General features: G+C 33.1%; 1 protein-coding gene across 1 annotated transcript; it reads left to right on the top strand.

Annotated features, from left to right (window-relative positions):
* Positions 1 to 5,019: 5,019 nt before the first annotated feature.
* Positions 5,020 to 13,010, top strand: SAC3A (SAC3/GANP/Nin1/mts3/eIF-3 p25 family). Its single transcript, XM_089602569.1, has 14 exons — positions 5,020 to 5,391; positions 5,519 to 5,596; positions 6,117 to 6,974; positions 7,621 to 8,124; positions 8,331 to 8,432; positions 8,809 to 8,906; positions 9,409 to 9,583; positions 9,713 to 10,210; positions 10,330 to 10,470; positions 10,695 to 10,754; positions 11,124 to 11,254; positions 11,920 to 12,053; positions 12,146 to 12,357; positions 12,455 to 13,010. The coding sequence occupies exons 2-14, from the start codon at positions 5,540 to 5,542 to the stop codon at positions 12,551 to 12,553; spliced, it is 3,069 nt and encodes a 1,022-aa protein (XP_089458695.1). The 5' UTR covers positions 5,020 to 5,391; positions 5,519 to 5,539; the 3' UTR covers positions 12,554 to 13,010.
* The last annotated feature ends 1,288 nt before the right edge of the window (positions 13,011 to 14,298 follow it).

The following is a 14,298-nucleotide window of genomic DNA, read 5'->3' as shown; positions in this document are numbered from 1 at the left end:
ATCACCGATCTCGACGAGACGATGATGCGGTATGGCGACAAGTCAGAGGTGAGGGACTTCACCTTTGTCGTCGCTCTCTGATGAGGAAAAGTATGAAGAACCAGTAACCTCTCCCACGCCGGAGAAGCACAAATCAACGCCGGCGACGACTCAATGAAGTATGCTCCAAATCTACTCCAAGATGAAAATGGCAATGTTTTTTAAAAAAATGTATAATGTATTCATATTTCATACCCCTCTTCTCTCTTGCGCCAAATTAACAATATCTCAACCTTTCTCGTTATCTCTAAAGTCTAAAACTATTGCTCAACGTGCTCGTATCATTCGAGTTCTTATTGGTGTTCTCTGCTGCGACCCGCTGGAGAACTTCTCCTCCTATCTCTTACTCACCATTGTCTCTCCTAGATGATCATGTTGTGTCCTCTCTCAAAATAGATTTTATTTGCATTGTATTATGTAATAGCTTGAATAATATTTTAGCTTAACTCTTTTAAATGTCCTTTTTCACAATTCTCTTCGGAAAAATAATGTACTAGTCTATTTTTTTGAAAGATAATGTATTCTAATTTCTAAACTAAACAAATAAATAAATAAAAAATTTCCAATAAGCTGTTTTAGTTTTTCACGGTAACTCACAATCTGTCGGCATATATATATTTTTGTGATCCTGATAAATAGCTAATACTCTCTTACACTTTTAATTTATATATGGATTACTAGTATACTTGTTAATACCCTATATACCCATCAATTTTTTTTTTCTCATAGTGTTTATCAATGTTTATTTTCTCTTATTCGATATTAACAATTTCAAATGGAACAACGACAAATATTTGTATCGCCGCACTACTTGAGTTTATTTAAGTAGTGTACTATTGAGTATTGATAATATTATTATTATTATCATTTTTATTAACGTATGATCTGAAGAATATTAAATATAAGTTTTGATGTCTAACAAACATGTGTGCATATTTCTATTATTCATATTTGTTTATGTTGTTATTATTTATCATTTTATATTTTATGCGAAAGTTAGACATGAATTGAGTGTTGATATTGTTATTATTTATCATTTTTATTGACGTATGATATGCAAATATTAAATATAAGTTTTGATGTCTAACAAACATGTGTACATATCTCTATTATTCATATTTGCTTATGATGTTATTATTTATCATTTTATATTTTATTCATATTTGTTTACATTGTTATTATTTATCATTTTATATTTTATGCGAGAGTTAGACATGAATTGAGTTATAATATTAGTACTTGAATGATTATTAAATGTGATAAATGACATCTGTCCCGAGTTTAAGTGAAATGGTACGTCCTACCTTTTGGTTTTTAACGATGTCACATATGTACTCTCAATTTAGCTAAAAAAAATTATTGTACCGTATATACACCTTTTGTTGATTTTATTTATTTATTTATTTTACTTTCTTTGCCAAATTTTTGAAAACCCGATTCTTCCATTCTTCCATAACTTATTTACATTTTTAATTTAATCGAAATGCTAAAAAGACTAGCTTAGAGATTCCCCATCTCGATAAAAACTCGACAGAGAGCGAATCGTTGTTAAGCTCAATTGTTACAACATTGACCAAACCCTCAATCAATGCTAAAATAAAACCGTGGAGATTATTAATAGAGAAATCCATATCTCCAACCCACAAAACAAATAACTAATTAAGAAAATTAATTCTAATTCATGCCGTTAGATCATAAACCATATTTTTTTTTTCTTAACTTGAATAAAAATAAGATACATAAACAGAGAAAGAGACATCACTCCTGATTTGGAATCTAGAGACTGTGCTTTAATGTTATCTGTGCAATTACAATAAGTGAAAATGACACATATATACCATATGTTAAAGTGAAATGTCAAGTTTAACTTTTGGTTTTAAAAAAAATGTCGAGTTTATACCATCTGTTTAATTAAAATGACAAAATTACATCTTAAAATAGATAATTGTGCCAACAATCTTCCTTTTAATAACTTTCCATTGATGTTGACTCCATTTTACCCAATTTACATGTATATCACATTCTACACTTATTTATTCCCCCCCCCCCCCCCCCCCCCCCCCCCCCCCCCCCCCCCCAATTTTAATCTATTAAAAATAAAATAAAATCAACGATCTCTGAAATCTGAATCGTTGAAAACACAAATAGAGGAAATGATAAAAATCGACATTCAAAAGTCATCAAAATCACTGATTCGACTGTGAAATTTAAGAATAATAGTCGCAATTTGAACAGGGAAATGACATGATTTATTGGGAGGTATGAATTTTATTAGTCTATATGGATTTCATTTTTTATTTTAAATAATAATTAAAATTACACATGGGGCTATAAGTCACAAATGAATAATGGTAAAATGAGGTTTACATATAAATATCAGAGTCGAACATCAATAAAAAAAAAGTCAACGAAAGAAAGATTTATGGTATAATTATCTATTTTAAGGTATAATTTCGTTATTTTAATTAAACAGATGATACAAACTCGACATTTTTAAAATCAAATATCAACTCGACATTTCACTTAAACACAAAGTATATATGTGTCATTTTTCCTTTACAATAATAAATGAAGAAAACAAAATTAGTCATTCATTAAACATTTGTTTGGGGCTTATAATTTTTAAACAATACTATCTTCCAAACTCAATTAAACATTTGTTCGGGGCTTATAATTTTTAAACAATACTATCTTCCAGGCTCAATGAATGATGAAAGTCATATTTATGACATCCCAAAGTTTGTCATGATTATCAGTCAAGAAAAAGTCAACACAATATATATATATATATATATATATATATATATATATATATATAAAATTTAGTTACGTATTTTAAAATATATTTTTATTTTTTTTATATTTAAATTAAAAGTATTTTTATGAAAAAAAAAATAGGAATGTAGCAATTTTGTAGTTTTTGTCTTTTTTGTTTTTTTAAGATAAACAAACTTAACATTTAAGCTAAATGCAATATATATAAAAGAGTTAATAGCGGAAAATATAATTAATACTTTCTAAAAATCATTTTAAATTTATAATTTTTTTTTTGGCCGAAAAATATATAATGTTATATTTTAGTTGCACCATAAATACTTAATTCATTAAGTTGGATGGAAAAACACGTGACAACTTTTAATTAATGAAAAATTAATATTTATTTTTATTAAAACTAATAAAATATTAATAATATAATGTAAAACAATTCAAAAAGAAAAAATATATCTTTTCATTAATATATAAAATTATTAAGCATTAATTGGATAATTTTATAGTACATTTTTTTAATACTTCTTTTAAAACTAATTAAACATTAATTATATAATTTTATAATAAAAAAATCAATAGTATTTTTTCTAAAATAATTAAAAATGAAATTTGTAACTTACTAGGCCATTCCAAACATCATGTTTACGATATAGCCAACATTTGAAAACTTATTAAAAAATAATCAAACAGATGAAACGATACTTGAATAAACCATTTAAATTTTCCAATTTTTCATTCCAACCGTTTTTTTTTTGCTACAATAATTTGTCACTCTTTCTATCTAATACAGTTTTTTTCCCTCATTAAAACTTCAAAAATCCATATATTTCTCATAAGAATTCAAAATTGAGTGATTCAAAATCCTACGGATTCGTGGCGAGGAGATCTTAAAAAAAAGACCCATTGTGTTGGATGAAAAATCATGTCTACTACTGTAGAAAGCTCACTAATTGGTACATTAATTGTCGAATTTTTAAATTATTTATATTTTTTTTGTTATTTATAATATGTTTAATATAATGATATTTAAGTCAAATATAGTTGTCATTGACTATTTTTCTAAACGTTTGCAAACGTTGGCTACATCCCAATTTTATAGTTTAGTTTTGACTACAAATGTACAATGCCCACTAAAAATTAATTATATCATTTTAAAATACAAATTTCTTTTACCAGTAATTTTTTTTTAAAATTAGTTAAATATTAATCATAATAATTTTTAATCAAATGAAGATAGATTTTTTTCATATAATTTATTTTGGATTATAAAAGTATATAATTCATTTTGATTACTTTTAATAAAAAATTAATAATTTATGTATACGAGGAGAGTGTTTTTTTTTTCTTTTGAATTTTTATGTATTATACAATTATTTAATTAATATTTAATGAGTTTTAAGAAAAAAATATTAACATTAAATCTGAGGCTGACATATGTTTTTCCATCAAACTTAACGGCTTAGGTATCTACGGTACAACTAAAACGTAATATTTAGTATTTTTGCCGCTGAAAAAAATGGGTAGATAAGTATGATTGTGGGAAAATATTAGGTATTTTTGCTTCTATTAACTATATATAAAATTGTATATAATTACCGATAATATTTGAACTGGTATAAACTTAAATCTTCGATCGAAGGTAACTATTGAGTTGGGGGGGTCTAAAATCAAATTTGACCGGTCTAAACAATTTAAAAAAAATTAACTGGATCGGACCAAATAAGAAAAAAAATCGGACCAGACCAAACCAGTTAAAACTTAAAACGGTCCGGTCCGATTTAAACTATTTCAAACCGTTTTAGACCTATTTTTTATATTTATTTTTCTAAAATAGTAATCGGTCTGGTCCACTTTTAGACTGCTTTAGACATACATTCTTTTTTTTTTCTTAAATACAAAACGGTCTGATCTAGACCATGGTCAAAAATTTTTAGACCAGATCGGACTCTTTAAAAGTATAAATTGGACCGGAATAGACCAAATCGGTAAAAAATTAAACCATTTAAAATCGAATCATTGGTCTGAAAACTAGTGATTCGGTCCAATTTACGATTTCACCGATCGGCTCTAAGTTATGCCCAATATTGAGTTATGTAAAACAGTGTTTTTTTATTTATCATAAAATGTTAATTAAAATAAAAAAAAATGAAAAATGAAGTAAAATGCAAAAACAAAGTTGTAATTGTAAATGACAAGAAGTTTGATGGTAAGTAACCATCTTCCTCATCCAGTCCCAACCCCGAACACCGACCCTACCTTGACTCGTTCCTTTTTTTTTTCTCTCTCGCTCTCCAAAATCGGTCGCCCAAATTCTCACCTTCGCATATACTCCTTTTCCTAAATCTTTTGATATCCTTCTCAGAGTCTTGGCCTTTTCTATTGCCCGTGAAAATTTGTTGTACAATTAGTTTTTCTGCCGTAATTTTTTCGTGCACGGTTTCGTTTTTGTTTTTGTTTTTTTTTTCTTTCAAAGTTTTCTATTTACTGAGTTATCGCGGAACTCGATTTCTTTGATCCCGCGAGTTGAGGCGCTAAGAACATCGTCGATTCTTCGAAGTTATACTTTGGGAGTCTATTTCGGAGGTTAGGAATGATTCTTTTATAACCTCAGTTAGGGTTATTATAAGTTTCCCTAGCTTTTGAATAAACCTAGTTTCTTGTATAATTTTTTTTTTCAATGTACTAATTTAATCTTTTTATGTATTGCCAGGATATTGACTAATGAATAGTGATGAATCAAGGAAGTAATACCGATACAATGGCAACGATGGACTCCAGTTTGTTAGAGGTAAAATCTTCATACATACATGTATATACATATACGTAAAGTCCATCGTATAGGATGGCTATTGACTTCTGTATTTCCTACTTTTTCCCAAGTACGAATAGTTTGGATTTGGTTCGTTAGTTATATGTTTAACAAACCTGGAATTTAGAAGGAAGCTATACCAAGCAGATACAGTATTGTGAATCTGAAGCATGAAAAACACAACATATGGTTTTAGTCTCTGATAGTGCAATGTTGATTTGATAGTACTTTTATTCTTAAAGAGTTAGAAGGCCCAGTTACATAGACCTTCATTTTCTTTAAATGTCAAGGATGACACAGGAAAAAATTAAAGGACCCTCTTTTTTAACATGAAAAAAATAAAAGGACCTTAAAAGATGAATATCTCTAGGTTGTGAGCTAGATGGCTTGAAAGAAGCGTGTATGTGATTATTTACTCGTGAAGGGTGTAAGAATGCCGTTGTCACTTCCGTCTTCTTTGTGCTGATTATAATGCTTTGTCATGCTTGTCTTTCAATAGAAACAGAACGTTGCCAGTGCAAACCAAGGACAAGCGTCGACGTATCTTCCTTCGACGGCGGGCACTGAATCCTCAACATGGAACCCTTACAAGGTGGACAATAGTTCAACAGAAAATGGAATGTATACTAGTTCGACATACCAGTACGACCAGAATGTTCAGGAACCTGTGAGTAGTTCGTCAAGTTTGGGAACAGTAAATGCAACGCAAGAATACGGCGGCTATGCCGCATATAATCCTAATGATCCGTATGGTTATGGAAGCACAGGATACTCGAGTTACTATAGTGGGTACCCACAGCAGACTAACACTGCGTACACGCAACCCGTAGGAGCACATCAAAGCACAGGTGCTCCTTATCAGCCTATTTCCTCATTTCAGAATACTGGGTCTTATGCTGGGTCTTCAAGTTATTCTTCAAGCACTTACTACAATCCTGGTGATTATCAGACATCCGGAGCTGGTTACCCAAGCAGTGGTTACAATAATCAGACCACCCAATGGAGTGACCCCAATTACGCAAATTACAATCCGCAGCAATATTCACAGTACAACTCGGGCACAAGTGCTGTTTATGGCTCTGGAACGGCCACAGCTACTTCTGTAAATTATCAGCAGCAGTGGGCGGACTATTACAATCAGACGGAAGTTACTTGTGCGCCTGGGACGGAGGGTACATCTGTTCCTGGTGCATCCAGTTTTGGGGGTTCAGCTCCCGAGATCACGCCAGGCTATATACCTTCAAATAGTCAGTTACCGCCACCGCCACCGCCATTACCACCGCCGCCACCGCCTCCACCACCGTACGCCCCATCCTGGAGGCCCGAGGTCATTTCGTCTGAGTTGGCCCCAGTGCAGGTTTGAAGTTGTTCTGAGAATGACATGCCTGTGCATTTCGTTTATGTGTTTGGTGCATAACATATTAGTTTTGTGGAGATAGGGGCATTTTTACTAGCATAATTAATTATAATCTGACGAGCTTGTAAATTAGAATCGCGGGTCTGCAAAGTTCCAAGAAATTTCAGAAGTGGGTTTTGAAAAATAATCAATTAGATAACTCTTATAGTGTTACATGGTCAAAGTGATTTCACTTTTTGCTATCCTAATTTGATTTAAAATTCTAAGGGAAAAGGGAAATTTTGGTGGATCACGGTGTTATGAAAATTTATCTATTGTTATGCTATTAACCTCTGTGTTGAGTGTCCTAGAATTGAAGTTCAATCATCATCTTTTTTTTATTTTTTATTTTATTTTTTATTTTAAATTTTGTTATTATTTTTGTTGTTCTCATATTTTGACTCGTTGCCACATCATTGTATATAGGAATGCATTAAGTGGTTAGGTTGGTGTGTTAGTTCCAAAATGTAGCACTTGCTAGAGAGATACCCTTTAGATTAGTCTTGTCTTATAGGTTATTTTGGGGTGATTTAACTTTTGTCTTATAAGAAGACATGCTCTACTACTATACTGTTTCCATCTTTTTGTTAATTGGTTTTGTGATCAGTCTGGTGGTGTAGCTAATGGAGCTCATGATGGTTATTGGAGACATGGAGCTCCCACTTCCCAAAATTATCATGCTCCTCCCGTACAACAACCCCATATTCAGACGCCTTCGGATCAAATTTATTCTTACAATAGCTTTCAGGATCAACAAAAATCCACATATATCCATGGTTCGACTTCACAGTATCCTGCGAATCATCAGGTATCTTCCGCTCCATGCCCACCGGGGCCAAATTTGTCATATCCTGCTACTCATCAGGTACCATCAGAGCCCCAGACCTATCAACCATCTCCACATAGTGCACAATCGTTAGAAGCACAAAGGGTAAGTAAAATGCAGATTCCAACAAACCCAAGAATTGCTTCGAATTTGGCCCTCAGTTTACCGAAAATCGAAAAGGATAGCTCGACCACTGCAGTAACTAAACCTGCATACATCAGTGTATCCTTACCAAAGCCGCATGACAAGGACTCTTCCAGTTCAAGTGCGGATTCTATACTAAAGGTGAAAACTCCAATTCATTATCTTTGATTATAGAATAATATAGTCATCTTTATGTTGGATTTGTTTTCTAATGGAAGCCAATAATTTGTTGCTCCCTTTCTGTTGAAAGGCTATTGGGGCCAAGTTCATTAGTCCGGATTAAATATTATGTCTAATATAGTATATTGATGTAAAATCTGCCATGAATTGTCATGATTGTGTTGCAGCCTGGTATGTTCCCCAAATCATTGCGTGGCTATGTTGAAAGAGCTCTGGCTCGCTGCAGCGATGATGTAGAAATGGCAGCTTGTCAAGCTGTCATGAAGGAGGTTAGCTTCATTTTTTATGATAATCTTATTGGTAGTTACGTATAAGTCGTTAGTAGCTTTTTTCATATATTTTTTTTTTATTTTTTTTTACGCATATTGAAAGGAGACAAGTATTTCATTGATCATAAAAATATGGTGTTCAAAGTTCTAGAACTAAAGAAAAATGAGAAAGTAAAAAAGTATCATACATCTTCTGAAGAAAAAATATCATATATTAAATTATGCTAATTGCTGAATCGTGCGTGTTAACTACAACTCAAATAAAACTTATGTTTGTAGATGGAGTTGCATAACCATGTGTGAATGCACAGTCCGCACATAGGTGCAAAAACTTTATGCTTGCTAAGATGTTGATTTTTCTGTACTTTTCTTTTAGATGCTCACCAAGGCAACAGCTGATGGTACACTTTACACTCGTGACTGGGATGTGGAGCCTCTTTTTCCCATGCCTAATGCAGATGTTATGAAGCAGGGGTATCTCTCTCTCTCTCTCTCTCTCTCTCATGCTATGTCCTCGTTAGCGTGACTTTCTGGTTTTTTTTTTTTTTTTTTTTTTTTTGGGTGTATCGCTGGAACAATAATGTGTTTATTTGCTTTGGTTTAGTGTTGTCTTGTGATTCATATAAGTCCTGTTAGTTCGCTTTTACCTAGCAACTAGCAAGGGAGTGTGAATTATGGATTCTCTCTTTTGAGCGTTGAATTCAAAGCACGAGATTAGGTTCTGCCAGAAATTAAATTGTGCGGAATCTTTGCAGTGGGCCTTTGTGCTAGTCGTATTCAAAGCAATTCTATGACTCAATAACTAAAGATGAACCACATTACTAATTTGGTTTTCTGTTCCCCCTGACTTAAAATTAAAGCTACTTTTGACTATCATTTTCTGAAACACTTTTAGAAGGAAACATAGCTTGATCAAATTATATTCTGTAAATTTGTATGCTTTTTTGCTGATCCACGAATATATCTTGTTATGCAGCACCTCACGTAGTTCAGCTCCTATAACTTCACTGGAAAAATTAAAGAGAAGTCCAAGTAGACGAACCAAAAGTAGGTGGGAGCCTATACAAGAGGAGAAACCAGTTGAAAATCCAGCATCCATCAATCACGACACTTCAAATTATGCGAGTTGGGTTAATGAAAGAGACAGAAAGGTATGTCACATTATAATTTATATTGTTCCTTATATGCATGCAGTAGTAAGTAGTACATACTTTGGTGAGAACATTAGGTGCGGACTGTATGCCTCCATTTTATTTTGTTGATACATAATTTTTTTGCAGACGAGTTTTATGTATTCTGGGAGCAAGGTCGACAATTTGCCTAGTACAAGGTTTCCCTCAATGGAACAGAGGGGTTCAAATAAATATATCCGGAAGCCAGTTAAACGGCAGCGTCTTGTGGATAGTTTCGTTGCTGCTGACAATAATGGTGATGCTTCTAGTGATAGCGACAAGGAACAAGATCTGACCGAGTATTACGCTGGAGCGATGTTACTAGCGGATTCACCCGAGGAGAGAAAGAGACGCGAAAGTCGTTCCAAGCGTTTTGAAAAGGCCCAAAGACGTGGAGCAGATACAAATCGCCCCAAAGCAAAAAACACTGGTGCCCGAAACTTGTATTCTAGAAGGGCAACTGCCCTGATTCTTAGCCAGAATTTCGAAGATGGTGGCAGCAAGGCTGTTGAGGACATTGACTGGGATGCTCTTACTGTTAAGGGGACGTGTCAAGAAATTGAGAAACGTTATTTGCGACTTACTTCTGCTCCTGACCCCGCTTCTGTAACTATCACCATCTCACTCATAATAACTTTTTTTTTTTAATTTTATTTTAAATCTTTGTTTCATCTGTTACCAATCATAACTTTCCGCTTCATTGATTATTGATCCTTTCTCTTCAGGTAAGACCAGAGGAAGTCCTAGAAAAATCTCTGCTCATGGTCCAAAATTCTCCAAAGAATTACCTTTATAAGTGTGATCAGTTGAAGTCTATTCGCCAGGATTTAACTGTACAAAGAATCAGTAATCATCTAACTGTTAAGGTATAGTTTCAGATATCCCCATCACATGTGGTGTCTATCTATCAAGCGACTCTGAGTGTGTAGTCATTTAAAGAGTTGGCATATCGTTTATATGGTATATGAGTGTTCTATGTATTGCTATAAATAATTGTGTTGGAACTTGTAACTCGAAAAAGAAAATGTATTTCTTCTTGTGTCCTTGTAGGTGTATTACCTTTGAATTTATTTATTCTTTCATATTTCAGGTGTATGAAACCCATGCTCGATTAGCGCTGGAAGTTGGGGATCTGCCGGAGTATAATCAGGTATGTTTCCTCAGTTTTTTTAATGCCATTTTAGTATATTTGCTCCAATATTAATTTTTATACTGCTGCTGCTGACTCAACGACACAAAGAAGAAAATTTTGTGCGTGCTTATGCTAGAGACGTTTTATGAATATTATGTTTTAGGCATTATCATATTTTCATTTAGTGATCAATTTTGGCTTGAATGATGGTCCTTTTTCACTTGCTTGCTGGAAATAATAAATGTCCGGTGTCTTAGGGCCCAAGACTTAATAAATAGACTCGGGCCCAAGACTTAATAAATAGACTCGAGTCTGTTTCTCTTTCTGGATTCAGCGTATATTAAAACAAAAGTACTGTTTAAAACTTACTCATTTGATGTATTGCAGTGTCAATCTCAGCTTAAATCTCTTTATGCTGACGGAAACGAGGGATGCCACATGGAGTTTGCTGCATATAACCTGCTTTGTGTTATTTTGCATTCTAATAATAATCGAGATCTGGTATCATCACTGTCGAGGTAAGTTAAGATGACTTTACGTTTTGAAATAAGTTTGTAAAAATTGCATTTGCTTTTTATGCCTAGTTTTGGGTTCTTAGTTTGACATGGTCTGGGAGGTTTAGGGTATGTAGATGATGTTAGGTAAATGATTGGGAAACTTCGAAGAAGCACAATGACTTCTGTGGCTTATAAATCACACAAGTCTGTCACGGCTTATTAGTAATTGTGATAAATCGAAAGGTGGCCAATTAATGATTTTGCCGTCTCGACAAGTGAGGATAGCTCAGTGAGGAGATTGGTTTGAGTCACGCTAAACTTAAATTATTTATTTATTATTTGCTGTCTTCCAAGAAAACAGGTTTGGCATGACCTTCCATGCTCTCGAAAGTTTAGATGCCTTTTGATTCTGTTGTACATATCTAAGTTTCTTTAGAAAATTAGGAAAATTTATTTGGTTGTTTTTACCCTTGTCAGAAGTAATTGAGTGAAAACATGAGTAAATATTCGTTACCGTATGCTAGGTTCAAGTCGCGTTGGGTGTTTTTTTTTTTTTTTTTTTTTTTCATCCACTCGTTTTACTATTTTTATTAACATATTAAAAAAAAATCCACGGTGTCATTTATTAGCATGGACTTGCAATGAACTTCCTTCATATGTACTGAGATGTGGTGTGTTGAGTTCAGATTATCAAAAGACGCCAAAAAGGATGAAGCTGTCAAGCACGCTCTCGCGGTTCGTGGAGCTGTCACGTCGGGAAATTATGTCATGTTTTTCAGACTATACAAAACAGCTCCGAACTTAAGTGGATGTCTCATGGGTGAGTATAGCCACTTACGAGCTGTCTATGCATTTTAGAGAGAGTTTAAAAAACTCTCATCCATGAATCTCTTCTCCTTTGTTGTTGTGCAGACCTATACGTCGAAAAGATGCGTTTCAGAGCAGTGAGCTGCATATCTCGGTCGTACCGGCCCACACTGCCCGTGTCATACATTGCTCAGGTTCTGGGCTTCACAAACGAGAAAGATTCGGATAACGGATTAGAGGAATGTGTCGAATGGTTGAAGGCACACGGTGCATGTCTCGTAACAGACAGCAACGGGGAGGTTCAACTTGATGCTAAGGTACATACATTTTAGATTTACTTGATAAACTTTGGTAGTCATGAAAACAAGATCTTTGTGTGTGCTAAAAATGGGTGTATATCTCTCTGCTCTGTAGGCAAGTGCTTCGAGTCTTTACATGCCCGAGCCAGAAGACGCCGTGGCTCATGGAGATGCCTATCTTGCAGTCAACGATTTTTTTACCCGAACAACCTAGTTTCTTGTTATACAATGTTACCCAATTGTAGTATGTGAAGGTCAATAGTAACACACGGGAGAATCATGCTATTATTCAATAGAAGAAAGTAGGCTATTTTTTGAGGGTTGGCCATGATTGGAGAAAGTATGGGTCTGCGTAAGTTTTGCTTGTAAACTAGAAAAGAGTATAGAGAATCATTTTAGATGTAGAATTTGAAGTTTGAACCGAGTTCACCCACATCTCTGGGACTTATAGAAGGGGCATTTGTAGTTACGTGGCATTCGCCTTTTGTTTTATTTTTTTTTAAATTTATACCATAATTATAAAACAATAATGGCGCTTTATTTATTTCTGGCCGGAGACAGGATACAAGTAGACAAAAGAAAAAGAAGCTAATGTTTTTTTTTATTATCCTTTGACATACGTTTATGAATACATCTGTGACGGGGTTTATTTGACTTCGTTATTACTTGGATTCTGTGCACTTGATATATCTGAGTAGTTTGTGACATGTTAGTGCGCTTCTCCAGTTATTTTTACACCAGATCTTGAATGAGAAATTTCAAAATGCAGACCTCCTAAATTAAGAAATATCAATAAACGATTTCTTACTTATAAAATATCTAAAAATGAATTTTTGATTCAAAGGACAAATATACCATTTCAAGATATTTAAATTTAATTTTTTAAAATGAAATTTATTTTAAACTCAATCATTCAAAAAATATTGAATTTCATCGTAATTTATCGGAACTAATGAAAATTAAGGTAAATTGAGGAAACGACTCTTTTTGCCAATAATGACTATAAAAAGAGTCGTCGTTTTTAAATCAAATTAAATTAAGAAATTACGATAAATTACGATGGATTACGATGGATTACGATGACCTTCGAATATCATCTTAATTTATCATAATTTTTTTCATTTAATTTGATTTAAACATAACGACTCTTTTTGTAGTCATTGTTGAAAAAAAAGTTGTTGTTTCCTCAGTTTACATTAATTTTGATTAATTCTTATAATTTTTGATAAATTACGATAACTTACAATGATATTTAAAAAAAAGTTTAAATGTCTTCAAATGATATTTTTGTCTGCTTTTGGGTCAAAAGTTTATTTTTTGATATTTTGCAAATAAGAAGTCTATTTTTTATATTTCTTAACTTAGCAGGTATGCATTGTGAAATTTCTCTAGGTGATCCTATAGGAGTTCCAATCACTTGAACACCGATCGCGCACACACAGTTGGCAAGCACAAACACAATCAAATTTGTTGACGAGGTTCATCAAATTTTCTTTATTGAATTCAAGATTTTTCTAACCAAAGCTCTGACTGCTACAATTAGGAATTCTGATCGCTTAACCAACAATCACAATGTAGATGGCACGCACAATAAACAAACACAAGCACAATCGAATCTGTTAATAAGGTTCAACAAATTTGCATAATCCACCAAATTCTCATCTCAAAGTTCGTTATGCACTATGAACGATAAGAACATATATCCCAAAAAACAACCCAATGAATGTTCACAATCCAAGCTTCATAATCGCTAAGAAATAAGGAAGAAGAAGAATCTACTCGGAGAATCCTTTTCCGAAAGAGAAATTTCTTAATCTATATCAAGGTTTGAACTTTTGAGGAATCCGGTCGGTAACCAGTCCGGATTCCATTTTTTTTTCAAAGTCTCAATACCGGATTGAACAAATTTCACTGATATCGAATATTAATGTCTTTAAAAAAATACAAATAATTAGCAAT

The sequence above is a fragment of the Urtica dioica genome, chromosome 12 (assembly GCF_054948205.1).
Source record: "Urtica dioica subsp. dioica isolate 48M chromosome 12, U.dioica_male_clone48M_v1_H2, whole genome shotgun sequence".
Lineage (NCBI taxonomy): Eukaryota > Viridiplantae > Streptophyta > Magnoliopsida > Rosales > Urticaceae > Urtica > Urtica dioica.
The sequence above is the reverse complement of the archived record's forward strand: the minus strand, read 5'-3'. Positions and strand labels throughout refer to the sequence as shown.